At 53.8% G+C, this 26008-nt stretch overlaps 1 protein-coding gene across 1 annotated transcript in view; it reads left to right on the top strand.

Annotated features, from left to right (window-relative positions):
- The first annotated feature begins 2063 nt into the window (after positions 1–2063).
- FFAR4 (free fatty acid receptor 4) overlaps positions 2064–26008 on the top strand; it is a 131906-nt gene continuing 107961 nt past the window's right edge. The window contains exon 1 of the mRNA XM_078643396.1: positions 2064–2842. Coding sequence (XP_078499522.1) covers positions 2303–2842 — 540 coding nt within the window. The 5' untranslated portion in view covers positions 2064–2302. The remainder of the gene's footprint in view (positions 2843–26008) is intronic.

Here is a 26008-nt window from a genome sequence, read left to right as displayed (position 1 = left end):
ATGTTCTTAATAAACAATTTCAACACAGAATTGTTATGGTTCTTTCTTGATTCTACATTCCATATGTGGGAGTTAGGCAGTGTAAGTCTGTCTCCTGAAGATTGTGGATGTACAAGCTGTTCTCCTTCATTAAACCTCCTAACTACAACCACTTCTGTCTCCTGGATTACATCACTCGGCATGCGATGGTGTGACCGGGTTTATTTCTACAAGTGCACGCCATTGGGCTGTTCGGTTTAATGCTCGTACTTCGATGCATTCAGCCCCTTCCTGGAGTGAGTGATCAAGAAGAAAGACTCCCCGGGGGGTGCCATGCACTACATGGACAATTTCTTACTTGTCGGGAAGGCGGGCACAAATGATTGTCAAGAGACTCTCTCAACCTTTCAGGAATCTTGGAAGGAGTTGGGAGAGCCACTGGCCCCTGAGAAAACCCAGGCCCCCACCCATGTCCTCACATTCCTGGGCATAAAACTGGACACATCAATGGGATGTGTCTTTTTCGACAGGACAAAATAGAGGGTCTCTCCATAGAGAACCAGACAATCTGACTAGGAAAAGGTGACACTGGTAACCATCCAAAGTCTATCAGGCTGGCTCAACTTTGCCGCCGGAGTAATCCCTGCAGGAAGGCCATTTGTGCGTAGATTAGCAAGGGCTTCAGTCAAGGTAGTCAGGAAGCATCACTTGGTTCCGATGAATCAAGGGATCAAAAAAGACCTGCCCATATGGGCCACCTTCCTGAGATAATTCAGTGGGCACTGATAATAAAAATAAAAATAATGTATTGTAAAGCGCACAGCTACCCGTAGGATTCCCGGCGCCGCTGGGGGCCGTTGGGAAGATTGAGCAAGCTATTTGCCCAGAGTCACATGGTGCTGGGCAGACCCCTGCCGCCGGTGCCAGGGATCAACCTGTGATCCCCAGCGTCCCGCGTCAGTCGCCCTGGCTGCTGCGCCACACCTCTTCCAGTTCTAGTGTGCCCACCAACCAACAGCTAAGGCTCTTCACGGATGCATCAGGGCGTGGTGGTTTTGGAGCCATACTTGGAACTCCATGGTGCACAGCAAGGTGGCCCAATGCTTGACACAAGAGGGCATCACGAAGAACCTGGAAGTCCTTGAGCTCTTCCCTATAGCGCTGGCCCTCTGGCTGTGGCCCAGGGGACCTATAGGACAGAGAGATAGTGCTTTGGTCTGATACCATGGTGGTAGTGCATGCGGTTAAAACCCAGATTGCAAAATGCCCCATTCCTGCTGGGTCTTATCATAGAGCTGGTCAAGGCGTGCCTGTATGGCAATGTCAACTTCCACGTGTGTTACGTGCACGGCGTAAAGAACACTGCAACGAATTAACTTTCTCGTTTTCCAGTGGGAGAAGTTCAGATTGTCATGTCCAGAGGTAGATCATAAGATGATACCCTGCCAAGAGGACTGGTGGAGACTGGAGCAGTGGGCCCCAGATTAATGGCCCAAGATGAGCAAACTTTGGCGCACAGCACCGAGCTCCTTACAGGAAATAATTCTCCACCTTCTTGTCTGCAGCTGCTAGTGGATGCCCGGCGCAGATGGAAGCAAGGGTGCAGCAATTTATGCGATGTGCAAAAGATGCAACAGATATACAGTTGTATATCTCGTTACAGGCTACAACTAGGATGAAAAGCGGAGGACTAAGGGGCGCCAAACGTGGTTCTGCCCAGGGCGCTATCTGCGCAAAGTTCGGTCTTGATAGCAAACAATCGCAAACTTACAGAAAAGTGTAAGTTTACCTTTGTTAATTAGGCCCTCTATTGTAACCTGCTTAATGCGAATAGCATACGAACAGAGACGACCAAAAAGTGGCAAAATGTCAACGTTATCTAAGTGTGACGCTGAGCGCTGCCAAATGCGGCCGTGTTTGTGTCTACGCCTTGGATTGCTTGTCGCCAGCGGTCCAGTGTCACCTAACACCAATTATGTGCAGCCTGTGTGTGTTTTAGAAAGGGATGGCGTGAATTACGGCGCTCTTATCTTTGCTTTAGATGGGTGGACGTTTACAGTCCGCGCCACTTCCTTGTTTCCCGCGCAGACGGGGCACGAAGGCTGCTGGACGGGTTTAATAGGGCGGCTGCAGGTATTTGTGTGTCCTGTGGTGCGGGGAGGCTGCGCTGCCAGGAGCCTGCCCTTTGTGTCCTAGAGGCAGAGACGCGGATGCTGCCGCGGTGTGTCCAGCTGCCAGCTTGGCGTCGGTGTCTCCTGGTCAGTTCTGGGCCCAGGCCTCTGCAGCTTCCCGGGGGAGCATGGTGCATCCCTAGGCAGGAACGATGGAGGAAGCTGCGGTCACCTCCCCTCAGGACATCTTCCGGCCGAACTGGACCTACTTCACTTTTTTCTCCGAGTCCCGGGACGGGCTGGCCATGCCGGTAGTGGAGACCGTCGCTCTGTCCGTCATCTTCGTGGTGTCTCTCCTGGCCAACATCTGTGCCATCACGCTGCTGGCGCGCAAGAAGCGCCTGGTGACCGCCAACTGCTTCGTGCTGAACCTCTTCTGCGCCGACCTGCTCTTCATCAGCACCATCCCCTTCATCCTGGCGGCGCGCTGGAGCGGGGCCTGGACCATGGGGGACCTGTGCTGCCACCTGCTCTTCTACGTCGTGAGCCTGAGCGGCTGCGTCACCATCAGCTCCCTGGCCGCCGTCAGCCTGGAGCGGATGGTGTGCATCATGCGGCTGCACCAGGCCTCCAGCTGCGACCCCAAGGCCGTGGCCGGAGGGCTGCTGGGCATCTGGGGCTTCTCCGCCCTCACGGCGCTGCCCCTCTGCGTCTTCTTCAGAGTGACAACTCAGCCGGCCAATGGCAAGGAGGTAAGCTGCAGCAGCGCCTTAACAAGGGTGGCAAGAACGAGTTGTGCCCCGAAAAATGTAATAAGCATGTGCACCAGCTTAGCAAATGTGGTAGGCAGATAGATCAGCCTACTTTTATTAGGTACGGAAGGTTGTGCCTCTACATATAAGGAAGGCAACTGTTGCTTCCAATCCCTCCACCACCAGAACAATCTTTTTTCACCACACAACAAAGGGAGTAAATGATGTGCTACACTTCTACACCTGACATGTGTTAACCAAAGCGTGCTAAAAGACCACCACCCAACTGATATGCACTCTGCAGGTACAACAAAAAGATATGTCAACAGGTTTGGACGGGCATGCCGCAAGACTCACAGTCCCTGAGAAATATATCTTCAGGAAAAACGATACACTCACTGCACATCACTAAGCCAGGGACTTTCCATGAACACCACTCCCTTCCAGAAACTTCTGCCTGTGGTCAAACCAACAGTCAATCACAAGCGCTACACCAAAGTGCTTAGAAACCAAGGCCCTGATTTAGAGTTTGGCGGAAGCAGAAAATCCACCAAAAGGCAGCGGATGCCCCATCCACCCTATTTATAGAGCATAGACATCAATACACAATAAATAGAGACGTCTGGACTGCCACTACCTTTTGGACTTGACAGATCTGCCAAACTCTATACCCACACTCACATTTTTGGTAAACGTGTATTGCACATCGATCGACTTATTACTTTGTTGCAATGTGTGGTACCAGGAGCTAACCCCTAGAGGTACAGTAAGAAAGGTACCCCAGCGCATGTAGGAGCTATGAACTGCTGTACCTCACACATAATTTAAGTCATAGCTGCTTCATGACTGGTACATTATTACTACACATGTAGTAAGCAGTTGTGCCACTCAGCACACAATGTAAGATGGAGCTACTTTCAAAATATGTTGTAAGGAAGGCTTAACCTCACCAAACATGGTAAACAGGAGCTTCACGTCTACATACAAATTAAGCATGGCTGTGACTCAGTGGGTGATATGTTGTGCCTGCCGCAGAACATGTGTGTTTAGCAGAGGTGTCCCGCATTTATTATAATGTCAAGCAGCACTTCAGAATGCGAGCTAGCCAGGAGATTCCCCATAACAAAGTGTGATAAACAGGGGGTGCACCACTACACACATGGTAGGGAGAGGTGCAGCAACTCAACAAAGATGGTGCATGTGTTGTAGGCTCGTAGGTAATCGTGACATGCAGTAAATAGATTGACTAGGTTAAATGTCAATTTTTTTATAAAATGTATTTATGTTATTTGGTAAGTGCTCTTTTACCCTACTGCTCCATGGTGCTGAACATGGGAACACATGATCTTAAATAGAGTGATAATCTTTTAAAAGAGTAAAGCAATGTCTTTAAACTTTTTGAGAATTTGAATAGGTTAGAGTCTCTCTGTGAAGCTAATAGGAGTAGATTCCTTTGGGATGCCACTCAACCACTCAGCCACACTCTCCCTACCCTAGAAATCTGAAGACGTTGATGCTGAGACCAAAGCAACTGAGAGGGCTGGTACCAGCTAAACACGATGAAAGTATTAGCCCCTTAGCCCTGGCATCCAAAGATTTGTGTACCAGGTGTAGAGATTTAAGAGGCACCCTCTGCTTTATAAGAAGCAAGTGTAATGAAGACAAAGCAACGGACACATGATCCCTTCTAGTCAGGCAAGTGACAACAATTGGACCAATTTTAAGGAATGAAGAACGCATTTCAATGTGGCCATTTAGAGGGTATTGCAGTCACAATGATATGAATGCATTAATGAGTTGAACTTTATGTGAAAAACAAAAAGAAGCAAAATCTCAGTTTTATATCTATTCAGTTCAGTTGTTTAAGACTCATCCAGTCTTCACCTTCGGTGAAGCGATGATTGAGAGTAATGGCTTTAGTTATCATGTCATGTGTGATCTTTAGGATCACTCTGTCAACGTTTGTTCACATGAACAATGTATTGGCATAGGATTGGAGTCAGAAAGAAAGAAAGAAAGTGCGTAGAAAATAAAAGGTAAATGTAAATGTAAATGTGCTGGACTTGTATAGCGCACAGCTGCCCGTAAGCGTCCCGGCGCTTGCTTAGGGAACCCGTCCTGGTATTCCCCTGTGAGAAACCCCGGCTGGGTGTCCACAAGGTGAAAGCCAGGCATCCCGCCGCGAGGGGCCGTAGTGGAGATTAAGCAAGCTATTGCCCAGAGTCGCAGAGTGTGACCCCGTGAGTTGAGTAGGCACCAGAGCGAGAATTGTCGAGACCGTGGAATTTTGAGCCCGAGACCCGCCGAGGCGGGGAATCGAACCCTGGTCCACGGTCAATCTCAGGTAGTGGGGACACGATGGAACATTGAGATAAACCCTCTATAAGCTTGAATTCAGATGACAGAAATGGACAAGCACAACTATTTGGGATGGACTATTAAGAAATTCTCCAAATCGGACTGAAGAATTTCAAGCCATTCTATTAAAATCTGATGATTTACAGTGTCGACCTCCACCGGCAGGTCTAACCAAGTAAACGAAGCAGGCTGATCCATATCTGCCAAACGTCTAAGTTCATCTAAGTGCAGTGACTACCAGTCTCAGTACTGCACCCATATCAGAATCCTGCTTGCATAGGATAAAGAATATCATTTGTCTCGATGAACCTTTAAAGTGGGTTGTAGACTTCTTTTTCGAATACATTAGAAAGAAAGGAATTTGTGAAATTAGATGATTCTCTGCTAAGCTAGAGTGCCCTAAGGTTATTTTCTTCAACAAGGTCATAACAAATGCAGTCTTCCAGTCATCTGATACAGAGCCTGTAGTCAAAGTGGAGTTTATAACATCTCTAACAGCTGTTTCCTCAATCAGTAAGACTTTTTATGGCTGTAAGCAGGTAAAATGTTCAGAGGGTCAATACAGTTGGCCCAACTGATTGAAATCTATATCTGTCGATGGTTGGAAGAACAACTGCAGTGAAACTTCAGAAGTACTGAGGGTGTTAGCTTTAAAATCTGTGATGACATATTTTCTGACATTTAAGGAATTTACAATATTGTTGATCTTGTTACTTCCTTTTCCCTGCTCTCATCTTCACATTCCTCTCCCTTTCTGCTCTATTTCATCTAATCCCCTCTTCCCCCTACTTTCCACTGATGCCACTTCATCATTGATTCTTCCCCTGTCCTTGTTTCTCTACCGAGAACTTATCCATATGAACATTATGTCCCCCTTATTACTTCAGCGTGTTCCATGTGTGGCCATCCCTACCTAGTCCCAACCCTACCTTCACTCTATTGTTTTGTTGTCAGTTTGTGCTCTTTCCATTGGTTTTGCTCACATATCTAACATGATTATGAAACTCGTTACCCCCCGACCCCCCCCCCACCTCCTCCTTTAAGGCTTCCATTTTTCAGTTTTTACAAATTTTTACAGATAAATACAGACAGAAAGCAATCTATTTCTGGTCCGTATTTATTTTTGAAACGGAAAAATATAGAAAATAGATTTTCTTTTGGACGATCATGGTGCTAAGTTAATATTTGTGCAGATTAACAGGTAGAGGAGTTAAAAAAAAAGAAAAAAAGATTTCCTAATGAAGCTTAAATAACTGCAGCACTAAAGCTGTTTAAGCTGTTCTCCAATGCCAATTATTTCAGGTGACTATTGCATTGTAAAGTGGCTAAAATCATTTGACATTCAAAAATGAGTAAACATTTGTTGGTTAAATATATGTGCAAATATACGCATTGCACCTTCATTGTTTCCATAAGCACAAAATAAATATGGATAAATACAGATGAATTGAGCAAAAAATAAACATGGATAAATATAGACGTAAATGTAAAAAAAAAGAATACCATAAAAGAGGGAGCTGTAGTTACGATACATTTTTACTGCAACATCAGTTGGTCCTTACTGTTCCAACTAATTGGGTTCACCCCCACCTTCCCCAACTGTAACATCAAAAACAATATTGAACATTAACTGAGTGTGGGGTCAGGCCACCTATACTACAAACTTCGGCCGAAGAAAAGCCGAAGGCACCCTACCGAGCACTGTCCACTCCAGGACCGGAAGAATGCAGCCTCTTGTTTTAAAGCCCTCCTTGCTTTGAATAGTTCTGCTCAGGATTTGGGTCAAGTCTGAACTCATCCTTCAATCATGTCCCAGGCATCTCTGGGAACTGGAAGGCGTTTATTTAGCTTAGTAGGGTATACTAACTTGTGCTTCAGTCCCTTCAGTGCACTCGGTTTTCATTTGAGTTTTCAGTGTGACTGAACCAGCTGCATATAATTCAGGGATATTTGTATTTCAACCCATTCTTATAGTGCTCCGTTTTGTGTTCCTGCCACCAGGGGTATCGTGTTTATGTCTTCAAGTTTTACAAATCTGGAGGTTATCAACTGGGAAGAGGTATCAGGCTTAGGGGCAGGTATCAGAGCAAAATGGACTATTTCAGCAGAGACCAGATTAGACAGTCACTTAGCTCTTAGGGTCTCCAAGATCTGTTGTCCAAGAGCGGTCCAGCCAACAGGCCTTCTGCCCCCTCGTGAACTTGTAGAAATAGCGAGTTCGTGTTCAGGTCCTCTTTTGCAGTGTGATGATGGTGTTCCACATTTCTGCCATCTCCTGTGTGATGGTGCCACTGCCTACTGCTTCCTTTTTTGCCTGCCTCCTTTCCACCACTTTTCTCAGGTCTGCCCTGATTGTGGTCCTTGCAACAGCTGCAGTACCTATTTTCTGCTCTAATGTGGTTCGCTGCAACGTCTTCTGACGACCTGCAGTATACTACACTACTTTGTTCATTTGATGGGCCTGGTTGGTATTGCTTTTTCCATATCCCCCACAAAGACAGCCTGTGAGCCTGTTTATATGCTCCAAACACCACAAGCTGCTGGCCCTTTTGTCTGTGTACTTAATACGGGTCCCATGGGCTACCCGTCTGGTTCCTGGTTGCTTTTTCTGAGCTGCCTCTGTCTGGACCCTGCCCTCGATCCGCATCCTCCACTGTGCGCCCCACAGATTTCCTCGCCTGTGTCCTCCTGGTGCTCCCCGGCCTATTCCTACTGCACTCACTGCCTGGGGTGCATCAGTGACAGCTTCCCTGCTCACTGTACTCCTTTATTGTGACTCTGTCTCTTCTACCTTGAGTTCAGCCTTGTATCACACCACACCACTCCTCACCGTTCACCTGGCTCACCGTCACCGAGGGTCTCTCCTGGTTCAGCTCCTAGTGTTGTGAGCATTCCAAACCACCTGCCTCTGCCTCCACCAGGGCCTCACCGCATGTCTACCAGCCTGGCCCTAATCCTGGAGGACTGCCAGGGCAAGCCTGTCCCTAATCCTATAGGACTGCCAGGGCAAGCCTGTCCTAATCCTACAGGACTGCCAGGACCAGCCTGGTCCCAATCCTGCAGGACTGCCCGGGCCAGCCTGGTCCTAATCCTACAGGACTGCCCCGGACAGCCTGGTCCCAATCCTACAGGACTGCCCGGTTCAGCCTGGCCCTAATGCTACAGGACTGCCCCGGACAGCCTGGTCCTAATCCTACAGGATTGACCAGGCCAGCCTGGTCCTAATCCTACAGGACTGCCCGGGCCTGCCTGTCCCTAATCCTACAGGAGTGCCCGGGCCAGCCTGGCCCTAATCCTACAGGACTGCCCGGGCCAGCCTGGTCCTAATCCTACAGGACTGCCCTGGCCAGCCTGGTCCTAATCCTACAGGACTGCCAGGACCAGCCTGGTCCCAATCCTGCAGGACTGCCCGGGCCAGCCTGGTCCTAATCCTACAGGACTGCCCTGGCCAGCCTGGCCCTAATCCTACAGGAGTGCCCGGGCCAGCCTGTCCCTAATACTACAGGACTGCCCTGGCCAGCCTGGTCCTAAACCTACAGGACTGCCCGGGCCAGCCTGGCCCTAATCCTACAGGACTGCCCGGGCCAGCCTGGCCCTAATCCTACAGGAGTGCCCGGGCCAGCCTGGTCCTAATCCTACAGGACTGCCCTGGCCAGCCTGGTCCTAAACCTACAGGACTGCCCGGGCCAGCCTGGTCTTAATCCTACAGGACTGCCCTGGCCAGCCTGGTCCTAAACCTACAGGACTGCCCGGGCCAGCCAGGTCCTAATCCTACAGGACTGCCCGGGCCAGCCTGTCCCTAATCCTACAGGGCTGCCCGGGCCAGCCTGGCCCTAATCCTACAGGAGTGCCCGGGCCAGCCTGGTCCTAATCCTACAGGACTGCCCGGGCCTGCCTGTCCCTAATCCTACAGGACTGCCCGGTTCAGCCGGGCCCTAATCCTACAGGACTGCCCGGGCCAGCTTGGTCCTAATCCTACAGGACTGCCCTGGCCAGCCTGGTCCTAAACCTGCAGGACTGCCCGGGCCAGCCTGGTCCTAATCCTACAGGACTGCCCTGGCCAGCCTGGCCCTAATCCTACAGGAGTGCCCGGGCCACCCTGTCCCTAATCCTACAGGACTGCCCGGGCCAGCCTGGCCCTAATCCTACAGGAGTACCCGGGCCAGCCTGGTCCTAATCCTACAGGACTGCCCTGGCCAGCCTGGTCCTAAACCTACAGGACTGCCCGGGCCAGCCTGGTCTTAATCCTACAGGACTGCCCTGGCCAGCCTGGTCCTAAACCTACAGGACTGCCCGGGCCAGCCAGGTCCTAATCCTACAGGACTGCCCGGGCCAGCCTGTCCCTAATCCTACAGGACTGCCCGGGCCAGCCTGGCCCTAATCCTACAGGAGTGCCCGGGCCAGCCTGGTCCTAATCCTACAGGACTGCCCGGGCCTGCCTGTCCCTAATCCTACAGGACTGCCCGGTTCAACCTGGCCCTAATCCTACAGGACTGCCCGGGACAGCCTGGCCCTAATCCTCCAGGACTGCCCGGGCCAGCCTGTCCCTAATCCTACAGGACTGCCAGGGCAAGCCTGTCCCTAATCCTATAGGACTGCCAGGGCAAGCCTGTCCTAATCCTACAGGACTGCCAGGACCAGCCTGGCCCAATTCCTACAGGATTGCCTAGGCCAGCCTGGCCCTAATCCCACAGGATTGACCAGACCAGGCTGGTCCCAATCCTGCAGGACTGCCCTGGCCAGCCTGGTCCTAAACCTACAGGACTGCCCGGGCCAGCCTGGTCCTAATCCTACAAGACTGCCCTGGCCAGCCTGGTCCTAAACCTATAGGACTGCCCGGGCCAGCCTGGTCCTAATCCTACAGGACTGCCCGGGCCAGCCTGTCCCTAATCCTACAGGACTGCCCGGGCCAGCCTGGCCCTAATCGTACAGGAGTGCCCGGGCCAGCCCGGTCCTAAACCTACAGGACTGCCCGGGCCAGCCTGGTCCTAATCCTACAAGACTGCCCTGGCCAGCCTGTCCCTAATCCTACAGGACTGCCCGGGCCAGCCTGGCCCTAATCCTACAGGAGTGCCCGGGCCAGCCTGGTCCTAATCCTACAGGACTGCCCGGGCCTGCCTGTCCCTAATCCTACAGGACTGCCCGGTTCAGCCTGGCCCTAATCCTACAGGAGTGCCCGGGCCATCTTGGTCCTAATCCTACAGGACTGCCCTGGCCAGCCTGGTCCTAAACCTACAGGACTGCCCGGGCCAGCCTGGTCCTAATCCTACAGGACTGCCCTGGCCAGCCTGGCCCTAATCCTACAGGAGTGCCCGGGCCTGCCTGTCCCTAATCCTACAGGACTGCCCGGTTCAGCCTGGCCCTAATCCTACAGGAGTGCCCGGGCCATCTTGGTCCTAATCCTACAGGACTACCCTGGCCAGCCTGGTCCTAAACCTACAGGACTGCCCGGGCCAGCCTGGCCCTAATCCCACAGGATTGACCAGACCAGGCTGGTCCCAATCCTACAGGACTGCCCTGGCCAGCCTGGCCCTAATCCTACAGGAGTGCCCGGGCCAGCCTGTCCCTAATCCTACAGGACTGCCCTGGCCAGCCTGGTCCTAAACCTACAGGACTGCCCTGGCCAGCCTGGCCCTAATCCTACAGGAGTGCCCGGGCCAGCCTGTCCCTAATCCTACAGGACTGCCCTGGCCAGCCTGGTCCTAAACCTACAGGACTGCCCGGGCCAGCCTGGCCCTAATCCTACAGGACTGCCCGGGCCAGCCTGGCCCTAATCCTACAGGAGTGCCCGGGCCAGCCTGGTCCTAATCCTACAGGACTGCCCTGGCCAGCCTGGTCCTAAACCTACAGGACTGCCCGGGCCAGCCTGGTCTTAATCCTACAGGACTGCCCTGGCCAGCCTGGTCCTAAACCTACAGGACTGCCCGGGCCAGCCAGGTCCTAATCCTACAGGACTGTCCGGGCCAGCCTGTCCCTAATCCTACAGGGCTGCCCGGGCCAGCCTGGCCCTAATCCTACAGGAGTGCCCGGGCCAGCCTGGTCCTAATCCTACAGGACTGCCCGGGCCTGCCTGTCCCTAATCCTACAGGACTGCCCGGTTCAGCCTGGCCCTAATCCTACAGGACTGCCCGGGCCAGCTTGGTCCTAATCCTACAGGACTGCCCTGGCCAGCCTGGTCCTAAACCTGCAGGACTGCCCGGGCCAGCCTGGTCCTAATCCTACAGGACTGCCCTGACCAGCCTGGCCCTAATCCTACAGGAGTGCCCGGGCCAGCCTGTCCCTAATCCTACAGGACTGCCCTGGCCAGCCTGGCCCTAATCCTACAGGAGTACCCGGGCCAGCCTGGTCCTAATCCTACAGGACTGCCCTGGCCAGCCTGGTCCTAAACCTACAGGACTGCCCGGGCCAGCCTGGTCTTAATCCTACAGGACTGCCCTGGCCAGCCTGGTCCTAAACCTACAGGACTGCCCGGGCCAGCCAGGTCCTAATCCTACAGGACTGCCCGGGCCAGCCTGTCCCTAATCCTACAGGACTGCCCGGGCCAGCCTGGCCCTAATCCTACAGGAGTGCCCGGGCCAGCCTGGTCCTAATCCTACAGGACTGCCCGGGCCTGCCTGTCCCTAATCCTACAGGACTGCCCGGTTCAGCCTGGCCCTAATCCTACAGGACTGCCCGGGACAGCCTGGCCCTAATCCTCCAGGACTGCCCGGGCCAGCCTGTCCCTAATCCTACAGGACTGCCAGGGCAAGCCTGTCCCTAATCCTATAGGACTGCCAGGGCAAGCCTGTCCTAATCCTACAGGACTGCCAGGACCAGCCTGGCCCAATTCCTACAGGACTGCCTGGGCCAGCCTGGCCCTAATCCCACAGGATTGACCAGACCAGGCTGGTCCCAATCCTGCAGGACTGCCCTGGCCAGCCTGGTCCTAAACCTACAGGACTGCCCGGGCCAGCCTGGTCCTAATCCTACAAGACTGCCCTGGCCAGCCTGGTCCTAAACCTATAGGACTGCCCGGGCCAGCCTGGTCCTAATCCTACAGGACTGCCCGGGCCAGCCTGTCCCTAATCCTACAGGACTGCCCGGGCCAGCCTGGCCCTAATCGTACAGGAGTGCCCGGGCCAGCCCGGTCCTAAACCTACAGGACTGCCCAGGCCAGCCTGGTCCTAATCCTACAGGACTGCCCTGGCCAGCCTGGTCCTAAACCTACAGGACTGCCCGGGCCAGCCTGGTCCTAATCCTACAGAACTGCCCGGGCCAGCCTGTCCCTAATCCTACAGGAGTGCCCGGGCCAGCCTGGTCCTAATCCTACAGGACTGCCAGGGCCAGCCTGGCCCTAATCCTATAGGACTGCCCGGTTCAGCCTGGCCCTAAACCTGCAGGACTGCCCGGGCCAGCCTGGTCCTAATCCTACAGGACTGCCCTGACCAGCCTGGCCCTAATCCTACAGGAGTGCCCGGGCCAGCCTGTCCCTAATCCTACAGGACTGCCCTGGCCAGCCTGGCCCTAATCCTACAGGAGTACCCGGGCCAGCCTGGTCCTAATCCTACAGGACTGCCCTGGCCAGCCTGGTCCTAAACCTACAGGACTGCCCGGGCCAGCCTGGTCTTAATCCTACAGGACTGCCCTGGCCAGCCTGGTCCTAAACCTACAGGACTGCCCGGGCCAGCCAGGTCCTAATCCTACAGGACTGCCCGGGCCAGCCTGTCCCTAATCCTACAGGACTGCCCGGGCCAGCCTGGCCCTAATCCTACAGGAGTGCCCGGGCCAGCCTGGTCCTAATCCTACAGGACTGCCCGGGCCTGCCTGTCCCTAATCCTACAGGACTGCCCGGTTCAGCCTGGCCCTAATCCTACAGGACTGCCCGGGACAGCCTGGCCCTAATCCTCCAGGACTGCCCGGGCCAGCCTGTCCCTAATCCTACAGGACTGCCAGGGCAAGCCTGTCCCTAATCCTATAGGACTGCCAGGGCAAGCCTGTCCTAATCCTACAGGACTGCCAGGACCAGCCTGGCCCAATTCCTACAGGACTGCCTGGGCCAGCCTGGCCCTAATCCCACAGGATTGACCAGACCAGGCTGGTCCCAATCCTGCAGGACTGCCCTGGCCAGCCTGGTCCTAAACCTACAGGACTGCCCGGGCCAGCCTGGTCCTAATCCTACAAGACTGCCCTGGCCAGCCTGGTCCTAAACCTATAGGACTGCCCGGGCCAGCCTGGTCCTAATCCTACAGGACTGCCCGGGCCAGCCTGTCCCTAATCCTACAGGACTGCCCGGGCCAGCCTGGCCCTAATCGTACAGGAGTGCCCGGGCCAGCCCGGTCCTAAACCTACAGGACTGCCCAGGCCAGCCTGGTCCTAATCCTACAGGACTGCCCTGGCCAGCCTGGTCCTAAACCTACAGGACTGCCCGGGCCAGCCTGGTCCTAATCCTACAGAACTGCCCGGGCCAGCCTGTCCCTAATCCTACAGGAGTGCCCGGGCCAGCCTGGTCCTAATCCTACAGGACTGCCAGGGCCAGCCTGGCCCTAATCCTATAGGACTGCCCGGTTCAGCCTGGCCCTAATCCTACAGGACTGCCCGGGCAGCCTGTTCCCAATTCTACAGGACTGCCCGGGCCAGCCTGGCCCTAATCCTCCAGGACTACCCTGGCCAGCCTGGCCCTAATCCTACAGGAGTGCCCGAGCCAGCCTGTCCCTAATCCTACAGGACTGCCCTGGCCAGCCTGGTCCTAAACCTACAGGACTGCCCGGGCCAGCCTGGCCCTAATCCTACAGGACTGCCCGGGCCAGCCTGGCCCTAATCCTACAGGAGTGCCCGGGCCAGCCTGGTCCTAATCCTACAGGACTGCCCTGGCCAGCCTGGTCCTAAACCTACAGGACTGCCCGGGCCAGCCTGGTCTTAATCCTACAGGACTGCCCTGGCCAGCCTGGTCCTAAACCTACAGGACTGCCTGGGCCAGCCAGGTCCTAATCCTACAGGACTGCCCGGGCCAGCCTGTCCCTAATCCTACAGGACTGCCCGGGCCAGCCTGGCCCTAATCCTACAGGAGTGCCCGGGCCAGCCTGGTCCTAATCCTACAGGACTGCCCGGGCCTGCCTGTCCCTAATCCTACAGGACTGCCCGGTTCAGCCTGGCCCTAATCCTACAGGAGTGCCCGGGCCATCTTGGTCCTAATCCTACACTACTGCCCTGGCCAGCCTGGTCCTAAACCTACAGGACTGCCCGGGCCAGCCTGGTCCTAATCCTACAGGACTGCCCTGGCCAGCCTGGCCCTAATCCTACAGGAGTGCCCGGGCCTGCCTGTCCCTAATCCTACAGGACTGCCCGGTTCAGCCTGGCCCTAATCCTACAGGAGTGCCCGGGCCATCTTGGTCCTAATCCTACAGGACTACCCTGGCCAGCCTGGTCCTAAACCTACAGGACTGCCCGGGCCAGCCTGGCCCTAATCCTACAGGAGTGCCCGGGCCAGCCTGGTCCTAAACCTACAGGACTGCCCGGGCCAGCCTGGTCCTAATCCTACAGGACTGCCCTGGCCAGCCTGGTCCTAAACCTACAGGACTGCCCGGGCCAGCCCGGTCCTAATCCTACAGGACTGCCCTGGCCAGCCTGGTCCTCAACCTACAGGACTGCCCGGGCCAGCCTGGTCTTAATCCTACAGGACTGCCCTGGCCAGCCTGGTCCTAAACCTACAGGACTGCCCGGGCCAGCCAGGTCCTAATCCTACAGGACTGCCCGGGCCTGCCTGTCCCTAATCCTACAGGACTGCCCGGTTCAGCCTGGCCCTAATCCTACAGGACTGCCCGGGCCAGCCTGGCCCTAATCCTCCAGGACTGCCCGGGCCAGCCTGTCCCTAATCCTACAGGACTGCCAGGGCAAGCCTGTCCCTAATCCTATAGGACTGCCAGGGCAAGCCTGTCCTAATCCTACAGGACTGCCAGGACCAGCCTGGCCCAGTTCCTACAGGACTGCCTGGGCCAGCCTGGCCCTAATCCCACAGGATTGACCAGACCAGGCTGGTCCCAATCCTGCAGGACTGCCCTGGCCAGCCTGGTCCTAAACCTACAGGACTGCCCGGGCCAGCCTGGTCCTAATCCTACAAGACTGCCCTGGCCAGCCTGGTCCTAAACCTATAGGACTGCCTGGGCCAGCCTGGTCCTAATCCTACAGGACTGCCCGGGCCAGCCTGTCCCTAATCCTACAGGACTGCCCGGGCCAGCCTGGCCCTAATCGTACAGGAGTGCCGGGCCAGCCTGGTCCTAAACCTACAGGACTGCCCAGGCCAGCCTGGTCCTAATCCTACAGGACTGCCCTGGCCAGCCTGGTCCTAAACCTACAGGACTGCCCGGGCCAGCCTGGTCCTAATCCTACAGAACTTCCCTGGAGAAGTGTGGCTCAGGGGTTAGAGGCAGCAGACCCGGAAGCTGAGATCGGTCCTGGACCAGGGTTCAATTCCCCGCCTCGGTGGGGTCTTGGGCTAAAAATTCCACGGACTCGATAATTCTCGCCCCGGTGCCTCCTCGACTCACGGGTTCACACTCTGCGACTCTGGGCAATAGCTTGCTTAATCTCCACAACGGCCCCTCGCGGCGGGATGCCTGACTTTCACCTTGTGGATACCCTGCTATCTCACAGGGGAATACCAGGAAGGGTTTTATTTAATTTAATTTAAAGGAGCTTGTAGAGCGCCTGGTGACGCCGCCCGGCGTGTCCCCGCGCTGTGGAGAGAGTGTGAGAAGGAATAGAGGAAACCCATCACCAAGTGAAGAGGCAGGTTTTTAGTTTCTTCCTAAACAGGTTCCCTAAGCAAGCGCCGGGAAACCCACTGCGGGTAGCTGTGCGCTATATAAGCTCAACTACATTTACACATTTACATTTCCCGGGCCAGCCTGGCCCTAATCCTGCAGGACTACCCTGGCCAGCCTGGCCCTAATCCTACAGGAGTGCTCGAGCCAGCCTGTCCCTAATCCTACAGGACTGCCCTGGCCAGCCTGGTCCTAAACCTACAGGACTGCCCGGGCCAGCCTGGCCCTAATCCTACAGGACTGCCTGGGCCAGCCTGGCCCTAATCCTACAGGAGTGCCCGGTCCAGCCTGGTCCTAATCCTACAGAACTGCCCTGGCCAGCCTGGTCCTAAACCTACAGGACTGCCCGGGCCAGCCTGGTCTTAATCCTACAGGACTGCCCTGGCCAGCCTGGTCCTAAACCTACAGGACTGCCTGGGCCAGCCAGGTCCTAATCCTACAGGACTGCCCGGGCCAGCCTGTCCCTAATCCTACAGGACTGCCCGGGCCAGCCTGGCCCTAATCCTACAGGAGTGCCCGGGCCAGCCTGGTCCTAATCCTACAGGACTGCCCGGGCCTGCCTGTCCCTAATCCTACAGGACTGCCCGGTTCAGCCTGGCCCTAATCCTACAGGACTGCCCGGGCCATCTTGGTCCTAATCCTACAGGACTGCCCTGGCCAGCCTGGTCCTAAACCTACAGGACTGCCCGGGCCAGCCTGGTCCTAATCCTACAGGACTGCCCTGGCCAGCCTGTCCCTAATCCTACAGGAGTGCCCGGGCCAGCCTGTCCCTAATCCTACAGGACTGCCCGGGCCAGCCTGGTCCTAATCCTACAGGACTGCCCTGGCCAGCCTGGTCCTAAACCTACAGGACTGCCCGGGCCAGCCTGGTCTTAATCCTACAGGACTGCCCTGGCCAGCCTGGTCCTAAACCTACAGGACTGCCCGGGCCAGCCAGGTCCTAATCCTACAGGACTGCCCGGGCCAGCCTGTCCCTAATCCTACAGGACTGCCCGGGCCAGCCTGTCCCTAATCCTACAGGAGTGCCCGGGCCAGCCTGGTCCTAATCCTACAGGACTGCCCGGGCCTGCCTGTCTCTAATCCTACAGGACTGCCCGGTTCAGTCTGGCCCTAATCCTACAGGACTGCCCGGGCCAGCCTGGCCCTAATCCTCCAGGACTGCCCGGGCCAGCCTGTCCCTAATCCTACAGGACTGCCAGGGCAAGCCTGTCCCTAATCCTATAGGACTGCCAGGGCAAGCCTGTCCTAATCCTACAGGACTGCCAGGACCAGCCTGGCCCAATTCCTATAGGACTGCCTGGGCCAGCCTGGCCCTAATCCCACAGGATTGACCAGACCAGGCTGGTCCCAATCCTGCAGGACTGCCCTGGCCAGCCTGGTCCTAAACCTACAGGACTGCCCGGGCCAGCCTGGTCCTAATCCTACAAGACTGCCCTGGCCAGCCTGGTCCTAAACCTATAGGACTGCCCGGGCCAGCCTGGCCCTAATCCTACAGGACTGCCTGGGCCAGCCTGGCCCTAATCCTACAGGAGTGCCCGGGCCAGCCTGGTCCTAATCCTACAGGACTGCCCTGGCCAGCCTGGTCCTAAACCTACAGGACTGCCCGGGCCAGCCTGGTCTTAATCCTACAGGACTGCCCTGGCCAGCCTGGTCCTAAACCTACAGGACTGCCTGGGCCAGCCAGGTCCTAATCCTACAGGACTGCCCGGGCCAGCCTGTCCCTAATCCTACAGGACTGCCCGGGCCAGCCTGGCCCTAATCCTACAGGAGTGCCCGGGCCAGCCTGGTCCTAATCCTACAGGACTGCCTGGGCCTGCCTGTCCCTAATCCTACAGGACTGCCCGGTTCAGCCTGGCCCTAATCCTACAGGACTGCCCGGGCCATCTTGGTCCTAATCCCACAGGACTGCCCTGGCCAGCCTGGTCCTAAACCTACAGGACTGCCCGGGCCAGCCTGGTCCTAATCCTACAGGACTGCCCTGGCCAGCCTGTCCCTAATCCTACAGGAGTGCCCGGGCCAGCCTGTCCCTAATCCTACAGGACTGCCCGGGCCAGCCTGGCCCTAATCCTACAGGAGTACCCGGGCCAGCCTGGTCCTAATCCTACAGGACTGCCCTGGCCAGCCTGGTCCTAAACCTACAGGACTGCCCGGGCCAGCCTGGTCTTAATCCTACAGGACTGCCCTGGCCAGCCTGATCCTAAACCTACAGGACTGCCCGGGCCAGCCAGGTCCTAATCCTACAGGACTGCCCGGGCCAGCCTGTCCCTAATCCTACAGGACTGCCCGGGCCAGCCTGGCCCTAATCCTACAGGAGTGCCCAGGCCAGCCTGGTCCTAATCCTACAGGACTGCCCGGGCCTGCCTGTCCCTAATCCTACAGGACTGCCCGGTTCAGCCTGGCCCTAATCCTACAGGACTGCCCGGGCCAGCCTGGCCCTAATCCTCCAGGACTGCCCGGGCCAGCCTGGCCCTAATCCTACAGGACTGCCCGGTTCAGCCTGGCCCTAATTCTACAGGACTGCCCGGGCAGCCTGTTCCCAATTCTACAGGACTGCCCGGGCCAGCCTGGCCCTAATCCTACAGGACTGCCCGGCCTCGTCAAGCAGCTCCCACCACTTGCACTCAGATTCTTTCTTTAGTGTATGGAACGCCCAATCTGCAAATGCTCTTATATGCATTGTATATCACTCACATGCGAAAGGCTGCCTAACCTCGATATCAACAATTACAAATGCAAAGAAGGCAGGAGCAGGACTTCTGCGCATGTGCTACAGATGCTGGAAAGTGGGCAGAGCCACCAAGGTGCACTCTGTCTCGGGGCCTCTGCTATCATAACCCTGCTGACAACAGAGGTCCCACTCTCCCAATCTGGGATTCAAGGAACATATCAAAAAGCAATCGATTATATCCGCCATGGGTTGTAAAATGTATATTCCAATTTAAGGAAGAGGGTTTTGAATATGGACATTGCTTCATACCGGTGACAAATTATTGGGAACATTCTGCTTTCTTCAGCTTCCCACCGAATTCTGTGGCATTTAAAGTTTCCCACTCCAGGGACTATTTCTTTTAAACTGGAAGTAGTGGCCGTAAAAACAACACCTGAGGATTATAAAAGCGCAGTATTCATTTCGCTGCAGTCCTTTGTGATAATTTTATAGTCAACATTAGTCATATTACAAATGGTTTATAAAGGAGATCACTTCTTGTCCCATGCCAGCCTTTGTTGACCCAGCCGCTCCTGTTCCTATAACCTGGCAGAGGAAGCGTCAGCAGGGGGCCAGATCGTTTGAAATGAATAAGTTATAATAAAGAGAGAGAGAGATAATGAGAGAGTAAAAGGAGCGAGAGAGATAGAAAGAGAGAGAAAGAGAGAGAGTGAGATTGAGAGAGAGAGATGGGAAGACGGGGAGGAGGGACGACAGAGAGAGAGAGAGATCCTGTAAACACCTATCAGCCCTTGCTTGTTGCAAGTATCAGGCATGTTTTGGGGCAGGCCACACTACCGCCATTCGCTGTGGAACTACCAGTCCTGTCCTGACCAATAGCAGTGCAGCACTTTGCTTGTTTACAGTGGGAACCGTGAAGCACTTCCTCCCTGGGGATCTCAGCCGATGGGGGGGACAGAGCTGAGGTGGCCATTGTTGATGCTTGCAACACCTCGGGCGGGAGGCTGGAGGATTGGACCTGGGGTTTCAAGCGCCCCATTAGCCGATCTGGAGCAGAGGCCTAGAGCATATTTCCGTTTGGCGGGGCTGCTGTAGTTGCTGTGAAGTACAAAAGGGGGTGGTGATGGACGGAGCATCTGAACCAATCAAACACTCACACCCAGTCAACAGATCTGGGTTTAATCCATCACCGTTCTTTAGCCCACTCTGCCACCCCAGTTCAGACATGGTCATATGCAAATCAGTCTGACCCTGTACCTCATGGGAACAGTCCAGCCTGAACTGCCAAGCCAAGCCTTCCCTGGACCGGACACAAGCTTCCTAGGACCGGTTTCTGGCATTTCAGCCGTCTTCAGCCATGCTTTCTTGAATCCAGTGGCAAAGTGAGCAAGGGACTCAACGTCTGAGCATACCATGCCAACTTATTGCGAACAAAGCGGTACAAAAGGGGGTGGTGATGGACGGAGCATCTGAACCAATCAAACACTCACACCCAGTCAACAGATCTGGGTTTAATCCATCACCGTTCTTTAGCCCACTCTGCCACCCCAGTTCAGACATGGCCATATGCAAATCAGTCTGACCCTGTGCCTCATGGGAACAGTCCAGCCCGAACTGCCAAGCCATGCCTTCCCTGGACCGGAAACAAGCTTCCTAGGACTAGTTTCTGCCATTTCAGCCATCTTCAGCCAGGCTTGCATCTCTGTGAATCCGGGCTATTCTCCTCCCTCCCTATCAACTCTAATGCTCCCTTTCCCGCTTCCTGAAAATTCTAATGCTCCTTTACAGATTGCTGATGAAGTCCTACCAGAAAGAGATGAAGGGAGTGATCTTCTTAGGTTAAGAGTACCAGTAATTAATCTAGACATCACCTCCTCATCTCCTTCCTTGTCCCATTTTCTATGTGCATGAGGAAATACCCAAGCGGCATGCCTTGCTCCCAGCTTGATAGCTATCCAAGGCATCCCAGTATGAAATCTACAAAGCAGGAGTGAAGAAAACCTTTCCGAATGTATTGCCACTCTCCCAAGTGAAATCAAACACTGAAAGCACGTCACTAACAACTAACAGCCATTACAATATATAGCAGTTGCTTTAGAGAGAGAACCCCTGGCCAAAACACAACTCATTCCCCTGGGCCACATTTAGCATGCAATGTGAAATACACGCAGAAGAGATAGCCCAAGTAGTAGCCTTGTACCTATTTACAATGAAAATTCCAGCCCACACTGCACTTAAGGTGGATATTACCCTGAAAACATGGGACAAAATACTGGAATACTCTTGGAAGGTTGCCCGGAATGCCAGATTGCAACCAGTTGACTACTTTCAACTCCACAGAGCGAACGTATCCCCTTACATTGTTAATAAATTAGACCCCAACACCACAGACTCTAGTCCCTGGTGTGGAGCGACTGCCACAGACATTTTCCACATGATGTGGGGCTGCTTCGGAGTTGCACAGTTTTGACAAAGGGGCTCATACATTCATGAGGATGGTCACGGGAAGGGATGGATACACCAGCCCAGATACTGCCTCCTGGGCCTCGTGCCTTGACTTGAACGGGGACAAGCAGCCACTAAGCTTGCAGACCTCCTTCTAATCCTAGCGAAATGCGCCATCTTGATGCAGTGGAAATCCTCCACAAGCCTCCTCTTGACCATGGGCGGCTTCTCCACCAGGGCGGAGGAACATTGCCCACTGCTTTCTCGCAGTGTGAGAAACAGAAACATAAAATGGTAATAACTTTCATGGGTGGGTGGATGTGCCCTCAGGGCAGGGGAGAAGTTGTGTGCCTGCCCACTCCCAAGTGCACAAAGACTGTTTGGTCGGCTCCCTGCAGCTGCCCAAACCAGTCATGTGCATTCTGCCGTTCTCCATGCAGGCTGCAATGCAGCCTACATGGAGAAAAAGGCCCCCTCATAAGACCCTGGCTGGGCGGCATCCCAACCAATCACAACGTTGCTTGCAGCGTTGTGATAGGCTTAGGGGAGGGAGCCTGGCTGCCTGCTTCTGCTTCCTGGAGAGCAGAGAAGACGTGGGACCCGGCCGGCGAGAAGGTAAGTTTAATTATATATTGAAAACATTATATTAAAACTCCAGCGCAATTCCCCACGCAACCTCTCTCCCTGCTTGATAACCCATGAGACATTGTGGCCGTGACTGCTCTTGACACAATGGATGACAGCTGTTCACCTATGGCCAATGACAGTACTGCCTTGCATAGGGAAGAGGCAGGAGGCATCCGCAAGTTTTTTTTTTTAACTCTTTTTATTAATGAACAAAGACAATACAAAAAGGAAAAAAAAAAAAAACATCTGGTGATCTCATACGTTTCGTTACACACAGATCTTCCGGCCAGATACAGAATATAAAGCAACATCTTGCAACGTTAGGATCATGGGGATTCCTGTGCTTCCAATCTCAACCCTGGCAATGGTGGTTCACAAATCTCTCCCTGGTGAGTATTCCATGCTCCCCACACCTTCTCCCATTTCCTCGGGCATCCCCTGGCTGCAAACACCGACTTTTCCCTGAACGTGCATCAGTCAAGGTCCTCTGCCCACTGAGCAATCTGGGGTGGTTGGCTAGCCCCCCAGAGTCTGACAATGTTTCGCTTGGCCACCATATATGCCAGAGTGACCCACTGCTTCTGATACACATTCAGATCCGTGGGCTCCCACACATTCAATAAACACCTTCGGGCTTCTGGTAGTATCTCCGCCCCCAAGACCTCCTTCAACACATCGTGAATCTTCATCCAGTAGGTCTGTATGGCAACACAATGCCATGGGATATGAATCAGGGTGCCAGATTCTCCGCATTCTCTCCTGCACGCCCTGTCAGGATTCACGTTGTTTCGCCTACATTGCCCGATAAAACTACATCTCCCAGGATCCTCGGAGGAAGGGGAGGTATTTCAGCCTGTTAGACACGCTTCCTGTTGCGTGTAATTCCTTTGTAGTTCCAGCGTTTCCTGGCGTGGGGAAAGGTTCCTGCACGCTGCTTCTGACCCAGGTATCAGGGAAGGGAGGGTGCCGCCTGAATTGCCTGTCTTGAGGTATGACCGGGATTTCTCCTGTGATCTTTAAATTAAGGAGCGCACTGCAATCTGCCGCACGGCCTTTGGAAGTATCTGACACTTTGTGCTTGACAAACAGCGGAGCGCGGTAGTAATTGCTACGCTCTGCCGTATGACTTTGATTGGAAGTGATTGTAACTTCCTGGAGCGTCACTGTTATCATTTATTTGGTTTCTTGGTATTTCATTTCTTTGGACCCAGCAGAGCGCCGTAGTGCTCGCAACTACGCGCTACCATGTGGGATTGTTCTCGGAGGTATTACCGATAGGAAGCGGAGCGCTGTGGTTAAAAGTTCTACGCGCTTCCGTGTTCCACACACAATGGCATTTCATCCGCACTAAGAAAGTGCCGCAAGTACATTCTCTTTTGTATATATACATATATGGCATGACAGGATAAGAGGTATCCGTACTACACCAGATAACAGAGCGGAGTGTTGTGGTTTTTGCTTCCTACACACTACCGTATCTGAGGAGCTAGTGGTGTTAACTATTGGTGTATCTTTCATCACCACAGAAGGGATTACTTAATTTCCTTTTCTTGTGGAGCAAACTACCAGAATCCAGTTTATAGCACAATCCTCTTGATCCTTCATAGTATGCCTGAGGGGTTGTCTCTATAATACACATATCTATCGTTCAAAGAGATTAAGAATGTATTATGAGTATTGTTTATATTTCTTTAGGCAAAACAAAGTCACAATTGGAGTTGTTCAACAGAGGTTGTGTTTTCCTTATTTAGCAGGTATATAGACTTTCTAGTGAGACCATATGAGAGTAGACTGATGTTACATGCTTTTGTTTATAGGTGTATCCTTTGTAGTTTCAGGTTTTCCCTTCCCTGCAGTTCCTTCCCTTCCCTTTCCTTTTTCCCCTCACCTAATGGCTCAAATACTCTGTGTATTACATTTAGAGTTTTTATGACGTTTGGAGGTGGACCATTATATACTACAACCGGATTCTGTGGAGCCAAATCTGACACGCCCCACTCTCTCCCCGTCCCATTCATGCCAATCGGGGCTCTGTGATATAAGACCTGTGTAATATCTTCAACTGTACAAATCGGAGCCTCATCTGAATTGCAACGACTTTAGGAGAGGAAATCGCTTCCACCCAGTCCTCATCATCTAGTTCCAGCCCGTCCTCACACCATTGATCTCTAATGTGCCCCAGGGGACTGTCCATGTTATTGACCAGTTTCTTATATATCAAAGAGACCGTCTTCTCAGGAATGTGCCCGTCAAGCACGCGATCCTCAAGAGGTGACGACTCTGGAAGAACCAAGCCTCTAGGTATATGTGTAGCAAGGGCGTGCCGCACCTGTGGATACCGAAACTGCTCATTATTATGTAAGCTATATGCTTCTTGTAGAGACTCGAATGTGAGCACCCCATCTTTCCCCCAGACATCCTTTATACGAGTGATACCAATAGTGTCCCATTTATCAAACTCCTTGGTTTTCCAAAGGCTACCCAGTTTTTCTGAATTCAACAGGGGGATAGCCAGTGTTAGTCCACCTTCCCACCCTAAACTTCTGTTAGCCATGTGCCACACTTGTACCGTATGTGCAGTCGGGCCGGTCAAGGCGAACTTCTCGATTTTAGCGTACAGAGCTCTGTCTATCATTCCTCCCGGCGCCTGTCGCTGGTCCATGGTAAATCCCGGGTTCCCAGGGGGACCATAAACAATGTGGTTCACTGCCGCCAGTTGCAAAGCCCAATAGTATCTCTGAAAGTCTGGGAGACCAATACCGCCATCGTACCATGGAAGAGTTAGCTTGGCGAACGCGATTTGGGGCCTACCATCCCATAAAAGCTGCCTCTGGAGAGCCTCTATCTCTTTTAAATAGGAGGCCGGCACAGGGTCTATCGAGTTCTGCAAAGAATTCAGAAACCGGGGCAGGGCCTTCATTTTGAAGAGGATGGCTCGTACGAGCATGGATAGTGGAAGAGCCTTCCAACGCGCCACATCCTTCCTACATCTGTCCAGCGGGAGAGCCAAGTTGTTGGTGTACCGCAGCCGCGGATCCAGCGTAATATATATACCCAAATACTTGAAACCGACCCTTTCAATCTGGATTGGACACGATCGCGGGACCACCGGCGGATCTCACACTAGGACAAAGAGCACCGACTTTGTCCAGTTTATAGCCAGGCCCGAGTACCTGCCAAAGATATCAAGGACATCTAAGAAATTACTCAGGGAGACTCTGGGATTAGTGAGATAGAGCAAGACATCATCTGCATAAAGTGAGATCTTATCTTCCCATTCGGGCGTCCACCGTAGGCCCCGTATCGACCTGTCCCATCGGACCCAGGGCGCCAGGGGTTCCATAGCTAGTGCAAAAAGTAACGGGGACAACGGGCATCCCTGTCTCGTGCCTCTCTTCAGGAAGAAGTCCCTGGATCTACAAATATTAACCACCACTCTGGCCAGTGGTTCAGCATACAGCAATCGTACCCAACTGACAAACTCCCGCCCAAAGCCCAGTTTCGCCAACACTGCAAACAAATACTGCCATTCTACCCTGTCAAACGCCTTGGTGGCATCTTGGGACACCACTACCGTTGGTTCATGGATCTGTGAGGAACCCCCAATGATACTGTGAAGCCACCGCAGATTCAGCGCCGTGCTATGACGTCGCATAAATCCACATTGAGCCGGGTGAATCAAAGACGTGATCACCCTGACCAGTCGAGTGGCCAGCAGTTTCGCCAAAATCTTGGGTTCTGCGTTGAGAAGCGATATAGGCCTATACGAGGAACACTGTGCCTTGGGCTTACCCACTTTATGTATCACCACAATGTTCGCCACCTGTTGATCATAGGAAAGTCTGCCCTCCTCCCTGCTCTCCAAGAACATGGCTCGAATATATGTGGCAATTCGGCTGGCATTCAATTTATAGAGTTCGATCGGTATCCCGTTGGGGCCTGTCGCCTTACCTGAATTTATTTGCCTTATGGCCTGTGCAACTTCGTCATCGGAGATAGGGAAATCGAGATAGTTTCTATCCTCCTCTGACAGAGTCGGCATAGAAATGTCTCTAATCATATCACCATTCTCAGCCTCAGAGTACCCACTACCAGCCGCGTAAACCTTCTCGTAATATACTGAAAACTCATCTGCCACTGCCTGTGGACCCGTGATCGTATGCGACTCCGACCCCACCAATTCTGGTACCAGCCTGGAGGCTCTTTCACCGTGCTCGAAGCCATGCTATTAATTTACCGGCTTTATCCTCATGCTCATATAAGCGACTC

Source organism: Lissotriton helveticus, chromosome 5_1 (genome assembly GCF_964261635.1).
Source record: "Lissotriton helveticus chromosome 5_1, aLisHel1.1, whole genome shotgun sequence".
In the NCBI taxonomy this organism is placed as follows: domain Eukaryota; kingdom Metazoa; phylum Chordata; class Amphibia; order Caudata; family Salamandridae; genus Lissotriton; species Lissotriton helveticus.
The sequence above is the reverse complement of the archived record's forward strand: the minus strand, read 5'-3'. Positions and strand labels throughout refer to the sequence as shown.